The following is a 26,908-nucleotide window of genomic DNA, read 5'->3' as shown; positions in this document are numbered from 1 at the left end:
GGAGCCCTGGGCCCCAGACTGCCTGAAGCGGGAGTTAGACACCTCCCAGTGGGTGAAGCGCCCACGAGGGATAATCTGTCAACATCCAGCTCTCTCTGTCCAGTCTTCATATACGTGGTTGTTCTGGGGGACCTGCAGTGGCCCTGCTCCAACAAGAAGAATGTTAGCCAGTCCCTGTCTTTCTCCAAACTCTGAGTGCTGTGTTCTCGGTAGTGGGATGACATGGATGACAGCAATGTGGGGCTTGTTCTTGAGCAGGGAAGGTGGTCATCAGTCCATATGGGAAACATGAAAACAGATGGCACAGCGACTGTGACAGAAACATACCGAGTGTGTAAGAGTGAGAAGGCTCTGGTCTTGGAGGCATGGCACAGGTGAGACAGAGCACCCTGATGTCTGAGAGCTTTGATTCTGGGAATAGAGAGGAATTCACAGTGGACACCATGAACTGTTGTGCTTTGACTGGAAATATCATGTCACTTCTCTCCAGGCCTCATGTCCTCCTCCGTAAAAGTGGGAAGATGGACATTTAGATGTAAGGTATAGGGAAAATGGCAGGCAGTAAACAAAAAGTGACATTGTTGGAATATCTGCAGCTGGTGTTTTAATAATACACAGATAATACACTGGCTGAGGGAGGAGGCACAAGATACCCACACAGGGGGCACCAGGGAGCACCCCAGCATGCACACTCCCCTTTGGGGAAGTGAAAATCCCAGGGCCACGTTGGTTAAGGTGCAGTATCAATACATTCACAAAAGGAAATAAACTCAGTTTTGTCATACATCCCAGACTGAGGGCGCAGTGAGCTGGAAGAAGGGCAGTCCTCTGTCCTAGGTCCCCAGCGAGCAGGAGCCAGGCAAGCACGTGTTACTTACAAGGTGTTGGGGCAGCAGCCCCTCATTGTTGATGGCTTCACTTTGAGTGGTTTTTACAAGATGCCTCGGGAAAAGCAAAGTGGAAACTGGTGGTGGGAATCCTAAACTTGGGTCCTTCTCTCAATGTCCAGACTGGGTGTGAGCAGGCTTGTCATGCGGTAAAATGCCCAGGCAGCAACTCAGAATGGCTGTTTTCACATCACAAGGCTGAGTTGTGTTCCCCAAAAATTCATAAGTGGAAGCCCAGCCCAGTACCTCAGAATGTGAGCATGTTGGGAGATGGGGCTTTTGAAAGTAACTTATAATGAAACCATTAGGGTGGACACTAAGCCAATCTACCTGGCCCCTTATAAGAATTAGGACACACAGATTCATGTGGGGTGCATGTGCTCAGAAGGACCACTGCATGAACAGGAAAAGGGCGGCTCTCTGCAAGCCAGGAGCAAGGCCTCGATGCATACCAACCCTGCCAGCATCTTTATTTTGGACTTCCAGCCACAGAACTATGAGAAATGTTTCTATTGTTCAGGCCACCTGGTCTGTGGTGGTGCATCAGGACAGCCCTGGCAAACTAATGCAATGACCCATTCACCCATGGATGGGCACAGGCAGAATTTGTTCCCAGTGACTGGCTTTTGTCAATAAAGCTGCTGTTGCTGTGGACACACATTTTTATTGCTCTTAGGTGAACACCTACAAATGAGGAGGCTGCATCACATGGTCAGTGCATGTATAGTTTTATGGAAATTTCCAGTTTCTAAAGGGGGCTTTAACATCTTGCACTCCCCCCAGCACCATGCGGGAGACCTCATCACATCCTCCCTGACCTGACAGTCTTGGAATTTAGCCATTCAAATGAATGTGCGCTTGTGGGCCATGATTTTATTCTGTATTCCTACTGCTTAATCCTGTTGAGTATATTTTCATACTTATTTATCATTCATCTATGTCCTTCAGTGAAACATGTATTCACAACTTTTTTTTGGTTAAATTGGGTTGTTTTTTATTATTGTTGAAATGTTATTTTAAAATCTGCATACATTATCAAATATACTATACTTTGCAAATATTTCTTACCAGGTATGGCTTTTATTTGCATTTTTAATTTTATTAAATATGTCTTTTTAGTAGCCAAGGCTTTAAATTTTTTTAAAGCCCTAATTTACTACTTTCTTTGCATTTTGATTTTTATGCCCTTTGTGGAAGTCTTTGTCTAACCCACAGAGAGTGCTCCTCATGTTACCGCCTGGGAGATGTATTGTTTTTTAATCGCATTCAGGCTTATGATCCAATTCAAGTTTATTAGTAAATGACTTGAGATGTTTTGAGGTTTTTAGATTTTTCATATGGATGTCATAATTTTGAAGCAATTTGTTGAAAATATCCTTTCAGGCTTGAAATATCTTGACAATTTTACTGAAAATGCTTTGACAATATATGTGTGGGTCTATTTCTGGACTCCAGCTTCCGGCTGCAGCCATCCTCTCATGATAATAGCACAGCTAAAAATCAGGTAAAAGGCTTTCAAATTTATTGTTCTTTCTAAAATTTGTTTTAAGTATTTTAGCTCCTTTGAATTTTCATATGAATTTTAGAACCTGTTTGTCAATTTCTATAAAAAAAATTACTGGGAATTTGGTAGTTATGTGAACCTATGAAACAAGGGAGAACAAATTAAAATTAAAATATTGCTTTTAGATTCAGAAATGTAGTATAGCTCAGTAATGTTTTGTAAATTTGCTTATAGTTCTTGATTATATTTAAACATATTCCTAAATATTTCATATTTTGATGCTGTTTTAAAGGGTGTAATTTTAAAATTTCCAAACATTCACTATATATCGACCTTTTATCCTGGGACCTTGGCTTATCTACCTTATTAGCTACCTACTTAGCTTCCTAAGTAGATAACTAAGGATTTTCCAAATAGAGAAGCATGTCATTCATCCGTGAATAAGGACTATTTTTGTTCTTCCTTTATAATTTGTACACCATTTATTTTTATTTCTTTTAATTTTCTTGTGTCCTGTCACAGATCCTTACTGCAATATTAGAGTGGACATCCCTGCTTATTCCTAATATTAAGGAGAAAGCATTCAGATTTTCACCATTAAGCTTAATGTTAGCTTTAGGTTTTTAATGGCTGAACTTCATCAGGTTAAGGGAATTGGTTTTGAAATCAATTCTCTAATAGCAATTACCACAAGTTAGCACCACTTGCTGTATCTTTAAGGGCTCAGTGCACCCCAATTAAGTCCTCATTTCAGATGTCGGCTGTCCTTCTGGCCAATTGACTATAACCAGGGATCCCCGCGATACCTTCAGGTTCAATAATTTGCTAGAATGATTCAGAGGACTCACTGAAAGTGGTATGCCTACAATTCTAGTTTAGTTATAAAGAATACAACTCAGGAACAGCCGAATGGAAAGGATGTGTGGGGTAAGGGCTGGGACAGTCCTGATGTGGAGCACCCAGGACCTCTCCCCAGGATGTCAGGTCACCCGGGCCTCCTGCACATCAGCGTGTTCACCAGCCAGGCAGCTCCACCATGCTTTGGTGTCAAGAACTTTCATCGACGTCTCATTGCACAGGCATGATTGATTAGTTCCTGGCCACATGACTGAACTTGGCCTCTAGCCCCCCTTCCCTCCCAGCAGGTCTGTCTGGCTGCTTCAAATTTCTAGTCATATGGTCTTTCTGATGACCAGCTCCCACCCTGAAGCTTTACAGGAGCCCATCATGGGTGCCTTATTAGCATAATACAGTCTCCTATCACTCCAGGAATTCCAAGATTTTTAAAGATCTGTATCAGGAACATGGTTCAAAAGGCAGATATTTCTTTATTATACTGTATCTTCTATTTAACATGCATTAAATTAATACACTTCAGTTGTTCAATCGTACATTCCTGATTGGCTTAACAACTGAAAACATTAAATGTGTATCTATAGTGTGTGTGTGTGTGTGTGTGTGTGTAGCTAGATTTAATTTCCTACAATTTTGTTAAGGATTTTTTTTGCTTCCATGCTCATATTGGTCTTTAATCTTCTTTTAATATCACTACCCAGTTCTGCTATCAGGGCAATATTGGCTTCATAAAATTAGTTGGGAAGTGTTCTATGTTATTAGTTTTTGGAAGAGCCTGACAGATACTTCATTATTTCTTAAGTATATGGTAGGATTCATTAGTGAAGCCACCTTTGCCTAAAGTTTTTAGTGAGGCTTTTTACATTTATATGCAGATTAACACTACTAGTGCTAAAAATACTAATTACATGTTTTTATTGGACAAAGGACTTTTTAGATGATTTCTTCTTAAGTGAACCTGGTTAGTTGGAACTTTCAGTGAACCTTTGTCCTCCAAATTTCCATTTATTGGGAGTTGTTTAAAATAATCACACAATACTGTATGTTTTAGATGTATCTAGTGCTATATCCTCTTACCTTGCTCATATTTATAATAGGTGATTTGTCTTCTCTGTCTTTTCTGATGAGGTAGGAGATATCAATTTTCCTAATTTACTCAAGGTTTCTGCTTTAGAGGATTCACAGATTTCTTGAAAAAAAATTTTAAATTATATGAAACTGATTCTCAGCACACTGGACTTCAGGCACACAGTGACCTGAGAGAAAGCAAATAAATGATGTGAGCCACATGGCTGTCCCAGGGTGCTGTGCAAAGAAATTCCCAGGCCCTAATGCAAGGACGGTGAGTGCAAAGACACCCCGAATCATGGAGACACCTTGGAGCCTGCACCTGCCACAGTGGCCGGCGACCACAGAGCTCGGTACAGGAGAAAGAACCCTTCAGGGATATAGCTAGGGTCATCCTCTAGTGCTATGTAGAAGTCACCAGGGGCTGGGTTTAAAAAAAAAGGATTAGACAGCAATAATCCAAGGCGAATATGGAGAAGGGAAGAGTTCCTGTTCCAGTCAGCTTAAGCGAGAAATCTCACGAGGCATCAGTTGGCAAACACTGAATGGTTGGGTCTCAGTAGTGGGAGGGAAATTAGCCTTCAAATGAAGGCTGCAATAATTCCACCTACAAATGTTTAGAATCAAGACGCCAAAAGATCATATTGCTTCCAAGGACCTTAGCCATGTAACAGAAAGAAACCATGAGTATCTACAGAAATGCAAGTATTTCTGCATACTCAGAAAAGCAAAATCAAGTGCTCACCATGTTAACAGTATCAGACAAGGTAGATTATTTGGAGCAAAGAATATTACTACAGATGAAGAGAGTCATTAAAAAAAACTACACAAATAGGCAACTACAGTTTTAATTCAGAGATGTAACAATTCTCCTCAAATAGTTGATAGAGCCCCTACCAAAAAAAATCAGTAAGGATACAGAAATAGACATTATCAACTGTTTTAACATAGTTGATTTTTAGGCCTTCCATCAAACAATACAATATACACTCTCAAGTCAGCATGAAACACGAGATAGCCCTTAGTCAGGGCCATAAGGCAGGTCTCAATACATGTAAATAGTTCAAGTCATAATGTACTCCAACTACAATGGAAGTAGAAAGCAATTACCAGAAACATAAGGAAAACCCCAAGTATTTGAAAAGATACACTTCTAAAGAGAGCCCATGTCTCAAAGGAAAAACTCAAACAGAAACTGGAAAAGATTTTAAACTTAACTAAAGTGAAAATACAAAATATCAGGTTTTGTGGTAAGCAACTAAAGCAGTTCTTACAGGATAATTTTTAGTATTAAACAACTACATTTGGCAAAAAACAAAGATTTCAGGGGATCTCAGCTTCCACATTAAGAGTAGCAAGAGACATGAAATCCAAGAAAAGCAAAGGGTAATGATAGAAGGATAAATTAAAAAAAAAAGATACAGAAAAATCAGTGAAACCAAGTACTTTAAGATCAACAAAATTGATAAACTTCTGTTCAAGAAAACTGATCAAGAAAAAAGACATATAGGCATTACCAGTATCAGGAACAAGGGAGATGGCATCACTACAGATTCTACAGGTACTAAAATAAGAAACATTTGAAAAATCTGACTACTTAAATAAATGAACAGCCACCCTGAATGACGCACACTGCCAGAGTTCATGCTAGAGAAAAGAAATAACTTCTGAAGACCTATATCCACTATGGAAATTAAATTTGTGGTTAGAAACCTTTCCATAAAATAAACTCCAGGCCCATACACTTCACTAGTAAATTCCATGGAACATGAAGAAAGCATACCAATTCCTAATGACCTCTTCCAGGAAACAGAAGTGGAGGGAATACTTAACCTATAAAGCCAGCACAATGAGGATACCAACCAAACCCAGAAATTAAAGAAAATTAGAGCTCCATATTCCATAGGTGCAAGAATCTTTAATAAGAAAAAATACAGCAAATAAAATGCAAGGGGTATTACCTCAAAGAGGCAAGGTTGGTTTCCCTTTTGGAAATTAGTCAATGTAATTCATCAAAGACTAAAAAAGTAAACAAGTATAAAAGAAAAACAACTAAGATTGCAGCCCCTAGGGTCCAAGACACCCTCCCACAAATCCCCACCTTCCTATATTCACACTGCTGTGGAGTCTCTTCCCTTGTGGACCAGGATTAGTCTATGTTTTGGGAATAAGTCAGAAATAATGGCCCATCACTTTCAGATTAAGGTTGTAATAGTGACAATCACTTTCTTTAGAACTGTTTCTCTAAAAGGAATACTTTCAGCAAATGTACTGATGAAAAGGAATGAACTAGTGATACACAGAATGATCACAAAACAATTCAGTTAAAGATGCCAGACACATGAGTACATATTAAATCATCTTGCATACATATGTAAAAAATTCTAGGAAATGCAAACAAATCTATAGTGACAAAAAGCAAGATGAATGGTTGCTTGGGAATGGGTGAGGAGGCGAGGGAGTACAGCCACTCAGGAAACTTGGTTTCATAGTGCAAGCATGTACTGAAACTTGTCAAGTTGTACACAATAAATGTGTTTATTGCAGAAAATGCTTAGACTTATTGTTGTGACAGTGACTGAAGCCATAGACACACATAGAGGAGTCCTGAGCATTTCTGTAAACCCTCATACATTTGTGGACAGACCTTTCAAAGATTCACACTCCAGTTTGCTACAGTCTCCCAAATCCCTATTAGAAAGTGTCACTGTACCACTCATGATTCCTACCTGGTCCTTGTAGGGGAGTGATATCCACCTGCCAAATAATAGATTTTAGGGATGTTGGCAGGTCCCAGAGGGGTTAAGCTCTCCTCAAGAGGTCTGGGGAGTAGGAAACATCCATGGGAACAAGGAACCCCATTGGTGCTGCTACCAGATATGTCAGAAGGGGTCACAACAAATGCCCACTGCTCTCAGGGTGATTCTGGTCAAAGGTCCATATTCTTTCCTAGGAGGCCTTGAGCAACAAGGCAGGTCAGACTGAAACTAGAATAAAGCTGTTCTTTGCCAGTCATTCTACCACCACCCAGGCACGACAATTGGAGCACTCACAAAAGCCATTCACCCCTTCGTGGTGGCAGTTCTGTTCTCAACCCAACCCATAGTGAGTAGAATCCCCAAGGTAAAAAGTAGCTTAAAAACTAAGATGTTTGTTGCAAAACCAGAAAATAAGAGGCAGGCAATTCCCAAGTTAGGTAACTTGGTGGCTGGAGAAATCTGTAAGTGCAACACAGTCCATGAAAAATGGAAACCTGCAAGCGGCCCATGGAGCAAGCGTTGCATCCTCCCCACCCAAACTGGTCATGTCCGTGCTTAAACCAGCTGTGGAGGGTGAGGCTAGAGAATGAGCAGATTCAGTGGGCTTAGGCAACTGAAGAGTCCCTCTTAGGAATGGGGCAGAGGCATGCCTATGAAAGCATGTTGTGGTGACTTACGGCCCTGACACGAACAGATGGATGGCATCTTTCAGAGACACTGGTAGTGAGAATTCTGGCAAGGGTCCTGGGTAGGTTACAAATTGCAATATTGCTCCAAAAAGCTCCCCATATAGCTGGCACTCATCACGAAGGCTACTCTCAGAATTTCTCTGGTGCCAGCCATTATGTTGAATGAGGAGACAGCACATCCCTGCTATCTTAAGGCCTTTCTCCAGCATGAACTTTCCAATGCCGGATGAGGGAAGCCCTCTGCCTGAAGGCCTTCCCACATTCACTGCACTTATATGGCCTTTCTCCAGTATGGATTCTGTGGTGCTGGATAAGCACATGTTTGTGGCTAAAGGCTTTCCCACACTCACTGCACACATAGGGCTTTTCACCATTGTGAACTCTCTGGTGTGCAATGAGGTCAGAGCTTTGGCTAAAGAACTTCCCACATGCAATGCACTCATAAGGCCTTGCCCCAGTGTGAACACTCCAATGTTTAATGAGTCTGTATTTGTGACCAAAATATTTTCCACATTCACTGCACTCGTAAGGTCTTTCTCCAGTGTGGACACTCTCGTGCTGAACAAGTGTGGATTTGTGGCTGTAGGCTTTCCCACATTCACTGCACTTGTAAGGCCTTGCTCCAGTGTGGACTCTCTGGTGTACAATTAGGTTGGAGCTATGATTAAAAACTTTCCCACATATGCCACACTCATAAGGCATTTCACCAGTATGGATTCTCTGATGCTGAGCAAGTATGGGTTTGCGGCTGAAGGCTTTCCCACATTCACTGCACTCATAAGGCCTCTCTCCAGTGTGGACTCTCTGGTGCTGGACAAGTGAGTCTTTGCGACTGAAGGCCTTCCCACATTCGCTGCACTCGTAATGTCTTTGTCCACTCTGAAAGGCCTCCACACACTTGGCGTTTCTGTGTGGCATCCACTTCCTGGGTGGGCAATGGTGCTGGAAGATACTCGAGCTACTTGGGAAGTCCTTACAACTGTCCCCTGTCATAAAGGGCGTCTCTAATGGTTGGACAAGGCGGCTATTCACAAGAAAGGCCCTGTCCTCCCTTCTACAGGGTTTCTCTCCATTGCGCTGCTTCTGGTGGTGAAGGTTTGAACTGAAACAGAATTGTGTCCCACATGCCCCAAATATGTGTGGTTTCTGCCCAGAGTGTGTTCCCTGGTGCTCAGCCAAGAGCAAAATGTCTTTTAAGACCAGGCCACATGTCTGAGAGGGCTGGGCCTTCTGGGTAGAAGAGTCTGCCTCAGGAGTCCTGACCTGCGACAGTGTTACAGAAACGCTCTGCTGAAAAGGTATCTCCTTACCCTCCACTCCATGCCAACGACCTGAAAGCAGACAAATGCTGGTGAGTACAAACTGACCTGGTGGGAGCGACCAGCTTCATCACAAACATTTAACGGGACTAGGATCAAGGTCATAGGACTGCTGTCAGGACAAGGCCTGAGCTCAAGTTGAGTAAAGGGCTGCCATGCAGCAGGTGGCACCTGAAGGTTGCAGAATGGAGGCGGCCTTGCAGGGAGCAGACACAGACGTGGGTATGGCCTGGAAGAGCCAGGGTCTCCATGAAGCCATTCCCAAGCAGGTTTTAGTGAGGCCTTGGCTTCTGGGGACAGGTGACGGCTGTGCAGAGGAATGAGTCCCTTAAACAGCTACGACTGAAGAGCTGGTAGTTGAGGACTATCTGAGGTTATATGCACACCTCACGACACAATAAGTAGCACCAACTCTAGAGAGCACTGCGGAGGGAGCAGCAGAGAGGACCAGGAGAGAGGCGGAAGCGGGGGGTGGGGTGGGGGGGGAACAGCCAGAGGCCAAAGAGCAGACACAGCCTAAGTGTGGAAAGAGGAAAGTAAAGACAGAAAGGAAGTGCAGACCGTGGCCTTGGCACTAGGACAACTGCGGGCACAGAGAGGTCACATAGTGATTGGAGCCCGTCCCTGGCACCACACCTCCCCCAGCTCCTGCTCACCAGGGCCACACCCGCCCCGAGCCTCTCTGGTCACGGCTGGAGTCATGTCTGCCCAGTCAGACAGCCAGGGCTTGCTGCCGGGCGCCAGCGGGGAAATCCCACGGGACGTGGAAGATGTATATCCTAAAAGGACAGGACAGGTAAGTAGCCAGTACTGGTCTGGGTAACCCAACCTTCAGAGAAGAAAATTAAGTATTATAGAAATAACCTTGAAGCGGGGTCTTGCAGGAACCTTCCGGTGGTCCCACCAAATAGTGACCATACTAGTTGCTGCAATTTCTGACACAGGCAGGCCACTGGGAATGTCAGCTAGAGGAAGGGGGGAAAGCTGGGGCGCCGGGGTGCCATTGGTCTGGAAGGGTCCCCGCCAGGGAGAGGACAAGCTGGCTGGGACCTACTGTGTCGTCACGATGCCTCACTATCCCTGTGTCCGCGCCAGCCTTCAGGGCAGCAGGCAGCCGGGAGGGTGGCAGTAAGCACGGCTCTGACACGGGAAGGGCCAGGCTGCCCCCGGGGGGGGAGGGGCAGAGCCCGGGTCCAGGGCACCGGAGAGCATGGGAGGGCCTTACCCAGCGAGGCCATAAGTGCCAAGTTCTCCAGCATCACCTCGCGGTACAGGAGCCTCTGGGCCTCATCCAGGAGCCCCCACTCCTCCCAGGAGAAGTACACGGCCACGTCCTCAAAGGTCACAGAGCCCTGCCACGACGGGGAGAGCCGAGTCTGTCAGCAGCCTCTGCGCATCGTGCCCCACACATCTCCCAGCTTCGCTTCTTCCTGACTTCTCAACTGAGGGGGTGCCAGGACCAGGTGTCCGCTCTCTCCTCAGCGTCCCTGTGATCATTGTGTCCAGCCACGGCAACAGGCGGGCGGGCAGAAAGGCGCCCTCTAAGCTCTGCGCCTGGCCTGCAGGACTGCACCCCTCACTCCCCGCACCTGCTGGCCGGGGTTCGTGGGCTGCTGAGGTCTGGTTCACCAGACAGCCAAAGCTGGGCTCACCTTCCTCCCTCAAGCCCCCAGACCGGGGGCCCTCGGTTCATACCCTTTTCAACACGCACATCACTCCTTTGGATCACTGTCGCCTCATAACTGGCTCTACACTGCGTCGCTGGCCTCCACCATCACGTTCCTGGCCCGCTAACTGCACTCCCATTGTGGACGTGCAGATTCTCCCTCCTAATCCTGTCTACACTCCACCTTCCACCTGGAGGCGGAAACCCCTCACTAACATCGGTCCTGTGCCCAGCAGCTCACCTGACACCTCCACCCCACTCAGTGTCCTCTGGACATCTCAGACTCGGCCACAAATAAACTCCCGATGTCCACGACGTGCCTCTCTCAGCTGACAGAGCTTCTACTCTTCCAGCTGGTAAGACCCAAAACCTTGATGTCATCTCTCTCTCTCACATCAACAAGTCTGACTGAATCACTTTTCGCGTCTGCACAGCCACCCCTCTGGCCCATGCACTACCACCCTCACCTGGACTGTTGAAGCTGCTTCTCCCTGGTCTCATCTCCACCACGCTCCCTCAACCCTCATCACACACAGTCAGTTCATCACTTGGCATCCAGAGGGTGCCTGTTAGCACGTGGATCAGATTACCTCCCTCCTCTGCTCCACCACCCTCAGAAGAGAAGCCTAGCTCGACCAGCTGACCTTTCCAGGCCTGACTCCTGCCCACCTGCTCTTGATTCCTACCAAACATGGTAGAGACCTGCAGTTTCTTGAAAACTCCCAACTCAATCTCATCTCCAAGTATTTGCACCTGCTGGTTCCTGTGCAACCAGCCTGGAACATATTCCACACCTTAAACCAATGGCTACCAGACATGAAAACCCTTCCACATAACCCCTGGCCTGGACTCAGAGCCCCGGCTTGGGGTTTCTCGGACTCCAGAGCTGGGAGAGTTCTAGGACACCACGATCCTGTAGGCTGTGGGGTGGGGATGGGGTCGATGAGCACAGACATCCCCTTTCACCTGCATAGTGCCCGAAATGGTTTCTGAGTTCTTGGGGGCCTGAGGGAAGAGGGAAACTGAGACAAGAAACCAGCAAGGGGCCCAAGGGCTCCTGCCTGTCCCCTGCCCCTGCTCTGCCACAAAGACACAGGCTGTCATCCTCTGTGCCTCAGTTCCCAGGGCCAACTACCAGCTGTTACCTGGGACTGGGTCTCAGTCTCCCTGTGCCTCTCTGTCCTCATCTCCCCAGCCCCACCCCAAGTCGGCTCTCCTCTGAGCAGCATACGGGTACTTTTATACCCCTCAGGTCGTGACCCTCCTCCGTTCAGAACCTTCCACGGCTCCCATTACCCTCGGGATGAAGACTGGCCTTCCAGGCGTCACTGCTCCTCAAACTCTCTGATCTTTTCAGACACCAAGAACCCTGAGTTTTCCGGACGCTCAGGCTGTGTGGCTCCTCCAAGCCTTTGCACAGCTGGCGCTCTGCCCCTAACGCCCCTCCGCATCCCATCATCCTGACGCCTGGAACAGGACCAACCACGAGCGGGGCTGCTCCGTTGTCTGGACACAGGTGTCGGGGCTGCAGGAAGCCAAGGCGGCCGTCATTCGAGGATCCAGGATTCAAAGATGGGTCTCGGGGAGAAGCACCCACCTGCAACGGGCCCAGCGGCGCGGCCGCCGCCATCAGAACCTGTGGAGGAGATGAATCAGAGGGCGACGAGGCGGGGACCCACACTTTAGCGGCCGGGTCACGCAGGCCTGCCTCTGTTCGGGGGAGACAGCGCCTCCTCTCGCGCCTTCCCTCTCGGGTCACCTCGACTCTGACACCACGTCCCCGAGACTGTGCGGGCGGAGCAGAAGCAATCAAAATGTCCTCCCGAGACGGAAACAGAAGTCCCACCCCGAAGTCTTCCGCACGAACGGAAACGCCCTTGACCTGGTATTTCATGGACTCGGCGCCGCCGAGAATCCTGGGTAGTGTAGTTCCCAAGGCACCAAGATGGCGAGTCGCAGCCCGCGTCACCTCCAGGGAAAAGGCCAAGCCTCGGAGGTAATGGAGCCCGGGAGCGGCTTCTTACGTCCGGAGGATTACGCGAAGTCTCGCTTACTCTTAAAGGAGCCCTACTCATGTATTCGGTGAATAAGAAATGTCTTATTTCAGGCTTCTTTACGCAGAGGTGCTCATCAAAAAGTGAAATAGACACATCATATGGTAACATCACTCAGATTTCTATAGCTGGAAGCTAATAAATATTATGTTATCAAATAGGCACATTGTGGATAAAATTGTAACATTTCCAGAATATCTCGCCTGGCTTTAAGTTCATTTGCATATCCTCAGGAGTGGAGAGAAGTTCATCTCCACGTCAGTGGGTAATTACCTGGGCAACCGAGGGCGTGTCTGAACCTGAGAGGTTAAGGGGAGGGGCTGGCTGGCTGGCTTCCTCCGGAGCAGCTGGGAGAGACGGCGCTGGACTGCAGTTTGTAAGCAATAACGGGTTTTAAACTCTCTTTCTCCCTTTGACTGATTTCGGTTTTTAGAGGCATGTTGTCCCAGGATTTCCTCTCCTCGGACTTACACACACATAGCCGGAATGTCGAGTTAATTTCGTGAGCCTCAGCATGTTTGGTCGGGAACATGAGAGAAAAGACTGCAGACACGACCATGGCTTGGAACTTGGAGTGGGACGTCGGGCACCGCTGAAGCCCGTAGACGATGCCTGCGTCTCCGGTTACCTCAGAATGTATTTATACCGCCTGTAAAAACCAGTGATTGTGCAAACCCAGCGAGTAACACTTAAAAAAAATTTTTTTTTACAGATAATCTTACTCTGTATACAGAGATGTATTCAGTTCCTTTTAGTTATCTTACAAATATGTGAAAAGAAAGGAGACTTAACAACTGTCATTTGGCCACTAGGAGGGCAGCGAGAACCAGAAATAACCAAACAAAATTTCTATATACAGTAAATACGTCTTCTAAGAAAGTGTGACCTAAGACCTTTTGAGGCCAAAAATGATGAATGTACTGGAAAACAAACCCAGAGTAATGAAATGTTAAACATAAAATTCAAGTCTAAAGGAGGTTGATCCCAGATGAAAGATCTGAGATGAGAAAAGGAATGAGGACTGAGAGAAGTGCACCTTTTGATTAAAATAACTACTTATCTATGTAAAACATGACTGCATTTCCTTACGGAGTTAAAATGATGGAATTCCCAAGCATAACCTCAGAACACATACATTTAGAGGAAGCTAATTGCTTATATTTAAATCCCTTATATTTCTAAGTGGGAAGTGAATGTATGTCTATCTCTGTACTCTAATGTATTAAATAAGTGTAAATTTTACCTTAAATATAATAAATGGATTCTGAGTGTATGTTTTTCAAAGTGGAAGAGGAAACATTTGGAATATAAATAATCAATAAAAAAGTGAAAACAATAGTAAAAGAAATGGAGCAAATGGGGCAAAGCACAATGCAGGACACGTTTAAGTCTAAATGAGCAGGGACTAGATGCTCAAACAAGCGATCTGTAATTTTTGATAGACCAGGACATTCTTCACAAGGGATTCTCTTTTCTTCAGTGAATATCCAGAGCATACTTTAAATTTTCACTGAAGGCACAATTAACAGTCCATGATGTCTTCCACTAGCTCCTATCTGCAGGTGGGTAAGAAATCATGGCGGAATGAGGAATGTCCAGAGCTTGCTTTAGAGAAGCCAAGGCCTTATGCCGGATGCTCACCCGGCCTTTGATCCAAACTGAATGGGCCAGGATGCCATCAGGAATCTTCAGGCAGCAACATTTCCTGGTTAGGAATGGAGATGGGGAAGGTAATGACTGGATACAGGGGTTACACCATGAGTGACTGTAATTATTAACAGGAAGTGGTATTAAGTATTTTCATGCCCTGGACATGGCATTAGACACTTAACACCGTGCCCTTTGACCTGCACGACAAGCCCTGTGTGGTAATTTGTTATCTGGAGTAATATGAGGAACCTGAGGCTGCAGAGGGCCATGATTTGCCCTCAGTCATGGCTGTTAAGTAGCTCACCTGAGAGTGGAGTCCACAGAACTATGACTTTAATCACTGCCCACCACGGTCTCTACCCCACCATCTATACCTGGCCCCCTTCCATGTCCGAGAAATGAGGCAGTGGACTATTCAACTGCCCAGGTAACTGACAAAAGGGCAGCGATGAGTCTCGCCTTTTCTTTGCCCTAGAAACAATAGCCTTCAGCTTTACTTATTCCCTAAACATGTGTTTCTGGGCACTGACAAAAAATCAGAACAGGAAAGCCCTGCTGGCCTAGATATAGCGAGGGTCTGAGGCGGGTAACTGTCGTTCCCTAAGCCCAGCCCCATCATTCCCACCACCCACACTTGCCCTCACCTCTGCTCCACAACACTGACTCCGCTGCCTTGGGCTGGCCCACCAGGAACACATCTCTGAACTGCACGACAGCCCTGCCCTGTCTCTGCCATCGGTTCTTGCTCTGCTCCAGCCCCTTCTCCACACATCAAGCAGAAGGTGATTTCAAAACAAATAGGGTTCTGTTCGGCAAGTTCAGGTGGATAGGAAGCACATTGGTGGCCAGAAGGATGAGGGCCTCAGCCCTCCCTGCTACCTGCTCTCCAGATTTCAGCCCCATTGAGTGTTAGCATCTTTCATACCTGACTTGGCCCCATCTGTGGTCGGCGTCATTGCGTGCCTATCTGGTGCCAAAACTCAGGGAGGCAAAGCAGCCCCTGCAGTCCGCACAGCGGACACGAAGCAGACGTCAGCATGCGGCGCGTGCTCTGCCCCAGCGCTCTCCCCAGGACTCCGGGGGCACTCGTTCCTCTTCTTGAGGTGGACAGAACATCGGTGGCCTTCAGGAACAGGGCCGTGGATTTCACGGAGAAAGAGCAGCAGCCGGTTAGTCTGACCAACCACCTCTACAGCCCAGGTCTGGCAAATTTATTCAAACTGTCCGATCCTAGTCCTACCCAGTGTGCCTACCTGCCTCCTTCCTTCCTTCCGGTGGCAATCCTCTTAATAAAGGCTCTGGGCCGTAATTTCCCTCCTCTCCCTCCTGCCTCCTGACGCGCTCTGCTCCTTCCCCATGAGGCTCTGCTCTGTGACTCCTGTTTCTAGAGATCTGAGTATGAGCTACTGAGAAACAGCACTTCTGTGTCTGTCTTACCATACCTGTTTAAAACAAATCCCAGGTACGTTTTGAGAAAACAGATAATCATTTTACTTAAACTAAATGATTAGTTTTTTCTTTCCTCATTGATCAAGTTATATCAAATTCCATACCATATGAAGCTGTTTTAGTCTGTTGAGATCATCCATTTGTCTATTCCTATGACAAATTTAATGCCTACACAGCCTTTTCTCCTTATTTTATAAACTGTCATACATTCAGTGCGGTGTTCATAAGAGATGTAAATTTTTTTCTTTTCTGAAGACCACACCTATAAAGCTATTACCCAGTGTAAAACAGAATATGTAATTATTTCTTGGATGTCCTCTGTCCCTTTGTCCCCTTACATGTCCCTCTGATCCCCTAGAGCTCACCTGACATTTTGAGAATCATTCTCTTGATGTCTTTATAGATTTTCCACTCATCTATATTTTCCTAAATGACAGACTGTGTATTATGGCCAGATCCTAAATTTTCCATAGATTGTATCATGCATATGCATTTTGCTATGACTAGATTCTGCAACATGTAATATTCACAAATGATCATGGCATGGTCGTCAGCTCATTTTCACAGCTCACTGTAATCTGCTAAGTGAATAATCCAGAATCTACTTGGAGGAAGTGATACATCTCTTCCTGTGTTTGGTTTAAGGGCGAATTTCTCTGCACTTGATCTCACATCTGTCAGGAGCGATCCCATGCTCTCAATTCCAATATTGGTTCCTCTCCTTTCCAGAATCAGCATGTACTGAACACCTAGTTTCAGGAAATTTCAGGAAGGAGTGAATACATCATCTTTTATCCTAATGGGTCACTCCAAGGCAGTGACGGAGTCGGTCATTGCTTACAGAGCTCTGCAGCTCTGCCCATTCACAGCCTACAAATGACGGGGATGGAAGAATCAGGGAAACGAAGTTTGACACAAAAGACATGGAGTCGGCGGTCTAGGATAAAGGAGATGCTAGGAGTACACATACTAAAGTGCTGATCTATCTTTTATCAACAGCTGCCTGGGTTCACCAACAGTCCAGCAACCTTCCCACTGGCAGGGAGTGGGCTCTCTGTCTGGAAACAGAAGGGCAGTGGGTACACAGAGTAGGCAGAAATGCAGGGGAGAGAGCTACGGGGACAGGAGTGTTGGCTTTATGGGTTTGGGGCCTGTTCTGCTTGAACACCCATGTTGGGCCTAAAGCAAGGAGAGGGTGCAGAGGAGCATGGGGCGAGGGGGAATGGTGATCAGCTGGGGCCCCTGACTATCTCACCACCTACATCCAGAACTCAGTCTTGTCTTTTCCTTGCGCATCAGGCATTGCGTCACCACCGCTGCCTTTGACACTGGGTGGCAGGGGAAATTTGGTAATGTGTGACTGGTTCAGTCCATGAAAACCGCTTTACCGTGGCTCTCAAGAGCCTCTTTAAGTCGTTCAAGAGAGAGGAGACTGTAGCACCAGCTGCGCAGAGAAACCGGTCCCGCCCGCGTAAGATAAGGATGGTCTCTGCACGAGTCTGGGACAGTTCTCGACTCCGATTTCCCCTCCACCGCCGCCTGCGAAGCTCGGCCCACTTCTACGATGGGAACTACATTACCCAGAAGGCGCTGCGCCAGTCGCGCCGCAGCTCTGCCAATGGAAACGAACGTTTCCGCAAACGCGCAGCGCGTGGGCGGGCCTTCCGGCGTGACCGCAGGAGCGGTCGTTTCGGGGGCTGAGGCCGGCTCGTCTGACCTAGGGCTCCGGAGCGCTTGTTTGGGTTGGGGTGGCGAGAGTGGGCAGGCGCGGGAGGTGGCCGGCGTTGGGGTCTGCGGCTCCGCAGCGGCCCAGTTCCAGTCGGGGCCGGGGATGTCCGGAGCCCGTCCTGGTCCTCGTCTCTGGACCCCGCGGCGCCCCCAGAGTCCGAAGGCGGCGGCCGCGCTCAGGGGCCGGGCTCAGGTACCCTCCCGTCCCCGGGCCTCCCGCCCTCAGCCATCCACCCTGGAGCCCCGAGTGCCCGGGCCCGGGACGGAGAGGCGCTCATGGGCGGGGCCCCTGCTCTGAGCGCCGGCGTGGCGGCCCCCGAGGAGGGTTATGGGCGGGGGTCCCGCCTGTCCTGAGGCTGGAGGTGGGACTGGGCTCTGAGTCTTAAACCTGAGGTTTGTCCCGTGTCTGCTGGAAACAGCTTGAGAGGGAACGAGTCACACATGGACAGGCAGACCGAGAGGCTGGGCCTTCATTCCGAGGGCGCTGGTGGGCTCGGAGTGCTGCGAATAGAGGAGGTTCTTGATCTGTTTCTCAGAGGCACACTTTGGGGGACCCCAGGGGACTTGTCTGGCAGGAGGGTTAGGCTTTGCATGCCAGCCCAGAGCTCACGTGACAGCTCTCTGCCCAGCTGCCTGTTGTTGCTGAGGGCCGAACACAGTGATGAGAACCAGCGTCAGTGGCACCAGGGCCTGGCACCTCCTCCTCCGAGAGCTAGGGAGGAGGGTGGATGTTTGAGGGGATGCCCAAAGTCCTGGGAAAAGAGGCTGCCCATAAACTCAGCTGTTCCCCTCTTGATAGGGCCATGTGTCCTTTGAGGATGTGGCTGTTCACTTCTCCTGGGAGGAGTGGGGGCTCCTTGATGAGGCTCAGAGACGCCTGTACTGCGACGTGATGCTGGAGAACTTTGCACTGACGGTCTCCCTGGGTAAGACCCTCGCCCCGACTCCTGCATCCTGGGCTGTGCCTGCCCTTCCCCTTTTCCTGGCGGGCAGGTCTGTCCTTCCCAGAGTAGGACCACAGGCACCAATTCTTTCCTCGTGCCCTGGATCTGGTGTTGTGATAGCCTGTGTGCACTCCCACTTCTCTCCCTGAGCTTCTCCACGGTCGAGTGGGAAAGGGCTTGGGGATCAGGAATCTTGCAGTCAGCCTAGTGATCACGCCCTCTTGGCCTCTCCCTGACCTGGTGAAGATGTGAAGATCCCTGGCAGTCCTGTGCCCAGGCCGTGCCCTCTTCCTCTGCATGATGTGAGGGACCTGCCTGTGCCAGGAACTGAAACAGCAACACAGCCACTCTTTGACTGGGTTGTTCACACAGGACTCTCCAGGGTGGTTTTTTTTTTTTTTTGGTAACATTTAGTTTTATTTCCTGCTGTCTGTCGCTGGGTGGGTCACTTTGATCCACTTGTCTTTCCCTTAGGACTTGCATCTTCCAGGACCCATGGAATGACCCGCTTGGAGCAGTGGGGAGAGCCCTTCCCACTTGCCCGTGGAGTCATGCCTGCAGCCATGCCAAGAGGTACATGGCGGGAGGAGCTGGGAAGGTGTGAACTCAGGGATGCCTTCAAATCATACCGGGAGGCTTTCTAATGGGCCTGGATGTTTTGGTGCCAAGTTTGACTTCCATCTTTTCTTTCTTGCCCACTTGTCATGTCCACTCTGATTTCTGACCCAGGCTATCCCCCACCTCTCTATCCTCCACATCTCCCCTGGTCCTCTCCATGGCTGTCTCTGCAACGCTCTCCAACACTGGCCTTTTTTTGTATTATATGGTCAGTCACGTGTGGCCACAAGAGGAAAAAAACAAGGGTTTGTTCTGCTCAGCAGGTTCAGACAGACACTGCTCGCTGAGAGGGAGGTCACAAGGGAGGAAGCGCCCGTGGAGTGGGCTCAACCAAGCAGCAGGAGCAAGGGCCTGGGGGCAAGTGCCTTTACTGGGGGCCAAGGGGAGCGCACAAGAATGTGAGTGAGGAGGTTTCACTGTGACATTTCGATGTTACCAGGTCACAGAAGCATAGGAAAAGGGACTTGTGGCAGGGGCCAGCCTGATCACTGGTGCGCTTGGTCACCTGGGTGGGGTGCTCATGGCCTGTTTGCAGGGATGTTGAGGCAGCAGTAAAATAGAAAGTTTTAAAGAGTACAATACAGTTGATGTGGCCTCTCAATATCATTAACAATACTAATTGGGATGGATAGCACTTGTCACCAGGGTTGTGGAGATGTTAAAAGTGCCTAGAATAACTTGGTTGAAGGCAAGCTTTGACAAAGGTGACAACCTGGAGGAGCCCTACACAGGCAGCAGCCAGACACGGCACTTCATGGGGGAAAGCTGAGGAGAGGCCAGGCCCCTTTGGGTTTACAGGGATCCATTGGAAGCTTTGGGTTATGTCATAAGAGATTTTTTACCTCTTGGCCTGAAGCTGTCCAGAAGTTTCCTGAGGTCACCAACGCCTCCTTTCCTGGCTAGTAAACAGGAGGCCATCTTTCATCTATAACCATTTGGGCTCAGAGACTCACAGGCTTGTTGCCTGAGGACATGTTTTTGTTTCATGGAGGCTTTTGTATGTGAGCTGATGGCCGCCAAAAGGTGCTGGTTGGCAGTCATGGCATGGTCTTGTTTGACAAAGGCTGCTGTGCTGGCATCTACTGCAGCTATGGCAAGTCCTTTTAAGGGGGGAGTAAATATTGCCCTTTTTGTCCAGCGTCCTGGGTTAATGGAAAAAGGTACCCAGTGAGTAAAGAACTGGGGATCCCCATTGTAACCACTGCACACTGGGGCACAGTTTCATTGGCATTCAGCAGGGAAGAGCATGTAAGGTGTCAACCATGGGTTTGGGCCACAACAGAATCCAAAGCTGCCCTTATTTAAAGCACAATGTGCTAGTGAGGTTTTATCATGAGACGAAGGCCTTGACTTGAGGAACTGGTCAGGGTGGCTCCTGGGCACAAGCTGTAGGCCTGTAGGGAGACTTGATTGTAACATGCAGCCATCCTAGGTGAGTACAATTGGGAACAAAGGCAGGTGGGATAAGTGGACGAAGGTTTTGGGGGAACCCTGCCTGGGTCCTGGCAATACACATTGTGGGCAGTTGCTGGGCTGTTCAAATAACGCATAGACAACTCAGTAAATATATGTTGGGTTCCTTCAAAGGTAAAGGTGAACTGGGGTTGTGACTGATGGGTAACAGGTGCACAATAAATATTGGTCAGCTCCACCACAGCAAAAGTCACCAGGCACCGTCTGAGTATCTTTAGTGAATTCAATCATGTTATGTATTGGAGCCTTGATGGGGGGTTATCTTGAACTTTGAGGTTCTGATGATCATTAGTTAAGTCCCACTCTTGGTCGAAGCCTTTAAGACTGGCCAGATAGGGCTATTGAGAGGAGAATTTAGGAATAATCCCTCCTCCTTTTAGTAGGCCTTGAATTACCAGCCGAAGGCCAGCAGTGCCTTGCTTCGGGCACTATGGTTACTGCCTTCACCAGCAGGGACAGCCCCTTGGCTTCTCTGCCGGACCAGCAGGGCCAGGGACCTTGGCTTGTTCCAGCATGGACACAGCATGCAGTGGCACCTCTATCTCTAATAGGAAAACTCAAAGTGTAGCAGGTCAACCACGATGGGCAGCCATTTAATAAAGACTGTGGCAATATTGGGATCCAGGGCAATTTGTTTGCTGTGAATAGTTTTATCAACATTACCCTGCAGGTTAAAAGGGGCACCTCTGTTTACATTTGAATGGGTTGCATGGAGTGATGGAGTGATGGTAACTTGGGCTCCTATATCAGGTAAAGCTAGAAAATGCCTATTCTTAAAGTTAAAGTGAATCACCAGAGTTTGTATGGATGATTGTCCCTGGGTGGTGTGACAAGGCCTGGGGACTGGCTGAATCCCCGTCGGAGGCCTTGGTAGTTGCCAGTTTGGGAACCAGAGGCACCCTCGAGTGTACTCAGAGGAGTGGTTCCCAGAGCCGCCAGACCTGTGGGTAATGGATGAGGCTCTTTTAATTGTAATTTTAGGGTGACTTGCCTAGTAATTAGTTCATGAGGCACACTGATGTCTCAGTTGTCAATAATGGGGTGAGTCCAATCACCTGGAGACACTGGGGGCACCAGCCAGCAATTGGAGAAAGAGCAGGCTGAATGGTAGTGGTGTAGGGGTACCTGCACGGCAGGAAGGGCTTGTGTTGTTAGAATTTTTAAGTCAGGATGGGCAGAGCCCTTGTAGCACAGCATTTCAGTTCCATCACTGGCCTCCTGTTTGCCATGGGACATGCTGATAAATCTGATACCTGAAAGAACAACTAGACTGTGACAAAGGGGGCCTCCTCTGGGTCACACGTGTTCAGGGTTCTGAATCCTGGACTCACTATTCAGAGAACGGGTAGATCCATTGAGGCATTCCAATATTTTCCAGAGGATCATGCCGGCTTCCTTGATAGCGTCCTCCTGGGCATCTCTAGGCCATAGAAATCCAAGTCAGTAATGGCAGGGCTTTTGGAATCGAGGAGTGGTAGAGGTTTTAGGTTCCTCATCTGAAGCTTTTACAATTTCGTTAATTTTGGGGGGCCTTGTCATGCCTGCCCTGTTTGGGATGCCTTTTGTTTTGGGTGCCTTCAGCCTCAGAATGCCCTATGAGAATTGGACTTGGAGAGCCAATGGGTCATTAAATTATTTTCCTTACTCTCTGTAGTAATACCAGCAGCCACCCAAGCCCACATTAAATGCTCTCAGTAACCCCTTTTCTCTCATCTCTTTGAATGAAACCTTTCAGTACAGTTTAAATTTCTAGTGTGAAATTGTGAATCTGTTTCTGATTCCTTGTGATCTCCCATGTTCTTGACCTGCTGGCTCTGGGAAGAACTTGGACATTCCTTTCTGTGTCCCATCTTCACTGCAGCAGCCTCACTCCCTAGGATGACCTCAGCTGGGTTAGGGTCCATTTAGGAGAGCTAGGGTGGCTGGATCTACTTTGGGATTGCTTCTAGACTGTAGCAGCTGAATAGTAGTTGGCATGTTGACAGGCAGCAGCACTGTGTAGAGGTCTTAGTGTGGCAGAGGGGGTTCACCTTTCTTGAATGACTGGCTAACATTGGGAGGTGATGGAATTAAATATTCCTGCTGAAATCCTGGGCCATAGATCTTGAGCCACTGATCTCCAGGGATGGGACCCACAATACTCATGCAATCAGGAGACAAAGTGCAATGGCAGTGGGGAAGGGATTGCCATGGAGGACTTCTCTTGAAGGAGATGCAGCACCACAGGTTAGGATTGAGAGGGAAAATGGACCGGAATGTGAACATCAGGAAGCTCCCATTCCTGGTGCCACCAGTCCACAGAAATTGTCTCCCAGTTACCCAGGCTTCATTTGTCAAGACATTTAATAACCCTGAACCTGATACCAGTGTTCCTTTGCTACCTGCAGGGAGGTCACCCTTCCATTCTCACCATCGATCCTGGTGGAGTTCCATAATATTGCTAGCTGATTATGCCAGTCTGTCCCATGGTCAGGGAGCAGCAGGAGAACCCTTCTTCCCTTTTTGAGTCAGAGCTGGCTTTCAGTGGACTCTCGGTATTCTAGGAAGAGATCCACAGTTTGGGGTGGAAAGCCTCAGTAGTTACTGAGGCAACACAGAGCAGCTTAGAGCAGCCCACAGGAGCACCATGACATTGAGCCTCCCCAGATGGCAAAGCCCCACAGGGACAGCCAACTGGTAAACCAGCCAGTTAAGGGGCATCTCCTAGTTCATCCCTCACCTGTGACTAGACTGTCCTGTTCACAGTGCCAATCATTTTTTTATGCTCTTAGGTGAAGCCGCAAGAGGAGACAGAGGTGAGGTGCAGGAATAAACAAAATGTATTATATTCACAGGTCCCAGAGAGAGTCACTGCACACTGAAGGGGGGCCCTTTGAGGAGGAGCACCAAGGGAGCAGGCTCAACCAGGCAGGGGACAAGTTGAGGGGAACCACGGGCAAGTGCCTTTACTGTGAGTCAGGTGGGGTACACAAGAAAAGGAGTGAGGGAATTTCACTGGAGCATTTGAATGGCACTGGGTCCCAATCAGGAGGGGAGGAAGGGGAAGCTGTGGCAGGGGCCTGCCTCATCACTCTGGTGCCCCTGGCTGTGCCGTCCACAGCCTGTTTGAGGCAGCAGAATACAAAGCAGGCTTTCACTGAGTCCGTTGTGAGATGTGCACATATCCTGAGATAGTACTTGAACACCTGCTGTTCAGTTGCTTCGGGTTTTTCTGGGCCTGGACACATCCTTCTACACTGTTCCCATGTTGTCAGCAGCAGTGCCCTACTGAAAGCCATTTGCAAGAGTGTGTTGGAGACCCTGCCTTTGCTCCCTGAGCCGTACCTGATCCTGTGTCCTTGCTGCTCATGAGGCCTCCCACCAATATGTGAGCTTGCCAGGTCCAGCTATGTGCAGCAGGCTCCTCATGGGTGTGTCAGACACACATTTATAGGTGTGCTGCCTCCTCCCACCAAAATTTACATACACTTTAACATTTCTTGCTTTCAGGTTGTTGGCATGCAGTGACGGTTGAGGCGGCCCCTTCTGAGCAGTGTGTTTATGTAGAGGGAATGCTCAGAGAAAACCTTCACCACCGCTACAACCAGCCCTATGGAGAGACAACCTTAAGAGAAGAGGCAGAGGAGGGTGACAAGGACTTCCCTAACAGCTCTGGGCTTCTCAACAAACAGAGCAGAGGGGAGCCACACAGGACTACCAAAAGTGGGGAGGCCTCTCATCCTGGAAAAAGGCATTACAAATGTGGCGAATGTGGGAAAGCCTTTGGTCAGAAATACTTACTTGTTCAGCACCAGAGACTACACACTGGAGAGAAGCCTTATGAATGCAGTGAATGTGGGAAATTATTTAGCCATAAATCCAACCTTTTTATACACCAAATAGTTCACACTGGAGAAAGGCCTTATGGGTGTAGTGAATGTGGAAAATCCTTTAGTCGCAATGCTGACCTTGTTCAACACCACAGAGTCCACACTGGAGAAAAGCCATTTACATGCAGTGAATGTGGAAAAGCCTTCAGGCATAATTCTACACTTGTTCAGCATCACAGAATCCATACTGGAGTAAGGCCTTATGAATGCAATGAATGTGGGAAATTCTTTAGCTTTAACTCAAGTCTCATAAAACACCAGAGAGCTCACACTGGAGAAAGACCTTATAAGTGCAGTGAATGTGGGAAATTCTATAGCCACAGGTCAAGCCTTATTAATCATTGGAGAGTGCACACTGGAGAAAGGCCTTATGAGTGCAGTGAATGTGGGAAATTTTTTAGCCAAAGTTCTAGCCTCATGCAACACCGAAAAGTTCACACTGGAGAAAAGCCTTTTAAGTGCAATGAATGTGGAAGATTCTTCAGTGAGAATTCCAGTCTTGTTAAACATCAGAGGGTTCACACTGGTGCAAGACCTTATGAGTGCAGGGAATGTGGGAATTTTTTTCGCCACAGCTCGAGCCTTGTTAAACATCGAAGGATTCACACTGGAGAGATGCCTTATGAGTGCAGCCATTGTGGGAAATCCTTTAGCCAGCGTTTCAACCTCACTCAACACCAGAAAGTTCACAGTGGAGAAAAGTCTTGAATGCAGCTAACTTGGAAAAGTCTTTACCAAAGCTGTGCTCTGATTCAGCAACAAAACCTTCACAACCTTGTTAGGCCTTAAGAAGTGATCATGAAGAAAGGCTTCAGCCAAAGGCTTAGCCTTGTTGGGCACCAGAAAGTTCAGACTGAGAAAAGCCTTAGGAGTGCAGGGCATGTGCTGTCATCCTAAATTAAATTAATCTAACTTAAAACTCTGAAAGTAGCCTTTATGAAGGAGTCAGCAGTTGAACTTCATTCATTCAAATATGCACACTGGGGGCAGGAAGAGAATTGCTGACATAGTGCCCCTCCTGAGAAGATAGCCCTGTGTTGGAGCTCCAGGGAGAAAGAGCCCTGCATTCTTTGCTGTATGGGTCTGGAGTGGAGTTTTCATTTCTCTTCAGTTTGGAGGGAGGAAACAGGGAGTGGTCTTGGTTCAAATGCAACTGTCTCTTGCTGTTATTACTGAATATTAGATCTTCTTGAGTAAATATTTGTATTTGCTGTATACCTGTAGGACCATTTCCAGAGACTTTGAATTGTGTTTTTTAAATTTTTACCAATATTAGTGGGAAGCAGACCTGCAAAGCTCCTCACAGTAATGCTGGAAGTTGAGCCTAATTAACTTTTTAAAAACTTGCCAAATACACTCTAAAATGGGTATAATATTTCACTTTTGCTCTTGAAGCATATTAGATTTCCAGTTTCTTCATTTCCCTGCTGACCTTTGTAAGACATGAGCTATTCATGTTAGCCATTCCAGTAGGTGTTGTAAAGTATTTCATGGTGGTTTTAATTTGCATTTCCCTAATGACTCACTGTTGAGCATTTTTGTGTGCGTTTGTGATCCATATATCTTCTTTTGGTGAATTTTGTGTTCATATTTTTTGCCTACTTTTAGAAAAATTAGTTTCTTATTGGTTTTGTGATATGTTAGCACATTCTGGATACAAATTCCTTATTTGATACGTATTTTATCAATATTTTCTCATAGTCTATAGCTTTGGTTCTCAGTTCTTAACACTCTCATAGAGCAGAATTTATTAATTTTCATGAAGTCCAATTTATCTGCTTGTTCTTTGCATATTTGGTACTGTTATTTTTTTCTCTTACAGTACTGTATCTTTGCCTGTAAATAAATGTCTTATCTGAGTATCCTATCGGAATCCAATGAATCCTTTTAAATATCCAGGCTTGTGAAGTCTTTGCAGATTTAAATATAAAGAACTCAATATATTTAGACATACTTAAATATATACATACCCCCTATCTCTTCTGAGACGGCCTAGGAAGCAATGGGATTCCAGTAGCCATGAGCATATTTATGCCCAAATATTGGCTTATTAAAAACAGTTACAAAAAAAGAACTTATTGCATTCCTATATACTAACAAAAAATTAGCAGAAAGAGAAATCAGAAAAACAACTCCATTTACAATTGCATCAAAAAGAATAAAATATGGAAGGAATAAACCTAGCCAAGGAGGCAAAAGACCTATACTCTGGAAACTACAAGATACTCATGAGAGGAATTAATGAAGACACAAAAAAATGAATTTCCATGCTCATGGATAGGAAGAATTAACATTGTCAAAATGGCTATCTGGCCCAAAGCAATTTACAGACTCAATGCAATCCCTATCAAAATACCTACAGCATTTTCCAATGAA

General features: G+C 47.2%; 2 protein-coding genes across 4 annotated transcripts; one reads left to right on the top strand and one right to left on the bottom strand.

Moving 5' to 3' along the window:
* Positions 1 to 6,212: 6,212 nt before the first annotated feature.
* Positions 6,213 to 12,656, bottom strand: ZNF772 (zinc finger protein 772). 3 transcript variants are annotated; one of them, XM_057496506.1, is made up of 4 exons: positions 12,231 to 12,656; positions 10,307 to 10,433; positions 9,738 to 9,860; positions 6,213 to 9,093 (listed from the first exon to the last, which is right to left on the bottom strand). In XM_057496506.1, exons 1-4 carry the CDS (start codon positions 12,639 to 12,641, stop codon positions 7,952 to 7,954), a joined length of 1,803 nt encoding a protein of 600 aa, XP_057352489.1. In that variant the 5' UTR covers positions 12,642 to 12,656; the 3' UTR covers positions 6,213 to 7,951. The 3 variants fall into 3 exon arrangements, with proteins under 3 accessions (XP_057352489.1, XP_036753204.2, XP_036753206.2); XM_036897309.2 differs by having other exon boundaries at positions 12,345 to 12,656; XM_036897311.2 differs by lacking the exon at positions 9,738 to 9,860 and having other exon boundaries at positions 12,345 to 12,656.
* Positions 12,657 to 17,569: 4,913 nt separating this feature from the next.
* LOC118918457 (zinc finger protein 773-like) lies at positions 17,570 to 26,640 on the top strand. Its single transcript, XM_036897316.2, has 4 exons — positions 17,570 to 17,821; positions 18,428 to 18,554; positions 19,047 to 19,145; positions 24,153 to 26,640. Exons 1-4 carry the CDS (start codon positions 17,732 to 17,734, stop codon positions 25,238 to 25,240), a joined length of 1,404 nt encoding a protein of 467 aa, XP_036753211.2. The 5' UTR covers positions 17,570 to 17,731; the 3' UTR covers positions 25,241 to 26,640.
* Positions 26,641 to 26,908: the final 268 nt, after the last annotated feature.

This window comes from Manis pentadactyla (genome assembly GCF_030020395.1).
Source record: "Manis pentadactyla isolate mManPen7 chromosome 15 unlocalized genomic scaffold, mManPen7.hap1 SUPER_15_unloc_1, whole genome shotgun sequence".
In the NCBI taxonomy this organism is placed as follows: domain Eukaryota; kingdom Metazoa; phylum Chordata; class Mammalia; order Pholidota; family Manidae; genus Manis; species Manis pentadactyla.
This window is presented reverse-complemented; position numbering and strand designations above follow the sequence as displayed.

Coding starts and splice junctions, on each gene's coding strand:
- ZNF772 (XM_057496506.1), bottom strand. CDS start 12,641: ATGAAATACCAGGTCAAGGGCGTTTCCGTTCGTGCGGAAGACTTCGGG. Junction 10,434..12,230: donor ACGGAGCAGCCCCGCTCGTG/GTTGGTCCTGTT, acceptor CCGTCGTGGCAG/GGCTCTGTGACCTTTGAGGA. Junction 9,861..10,306: donor GGCACTTATGGCCTCGCTGG/GTAAGGCCCTCC, acceptor CTGTCCTTTTAG/GATATACATCTTCCACGTCC.
- LOC118918457 (XM_036897316.2), top strand. CDS start 17,732: ATGTCCGGAGCCCGTCCTGGTCCTCGTCTCTGGACCCCGCGGCGCCCC. Junction 17,822..18,427: donor CGCTCAGGGGCCGGGCTCAG/GTACCCTCCCGT, acceptor CCCTCTTGATAG/GGCCATGTGTCCTTTGAGGA. Junction 19,146..24,152: donor GCCTGCAGCCATGCCAAGAG/GTACATGGCGGG, acceptor TCTTGCTTTCAG/GTTGTTGGCATGCAGTGACG.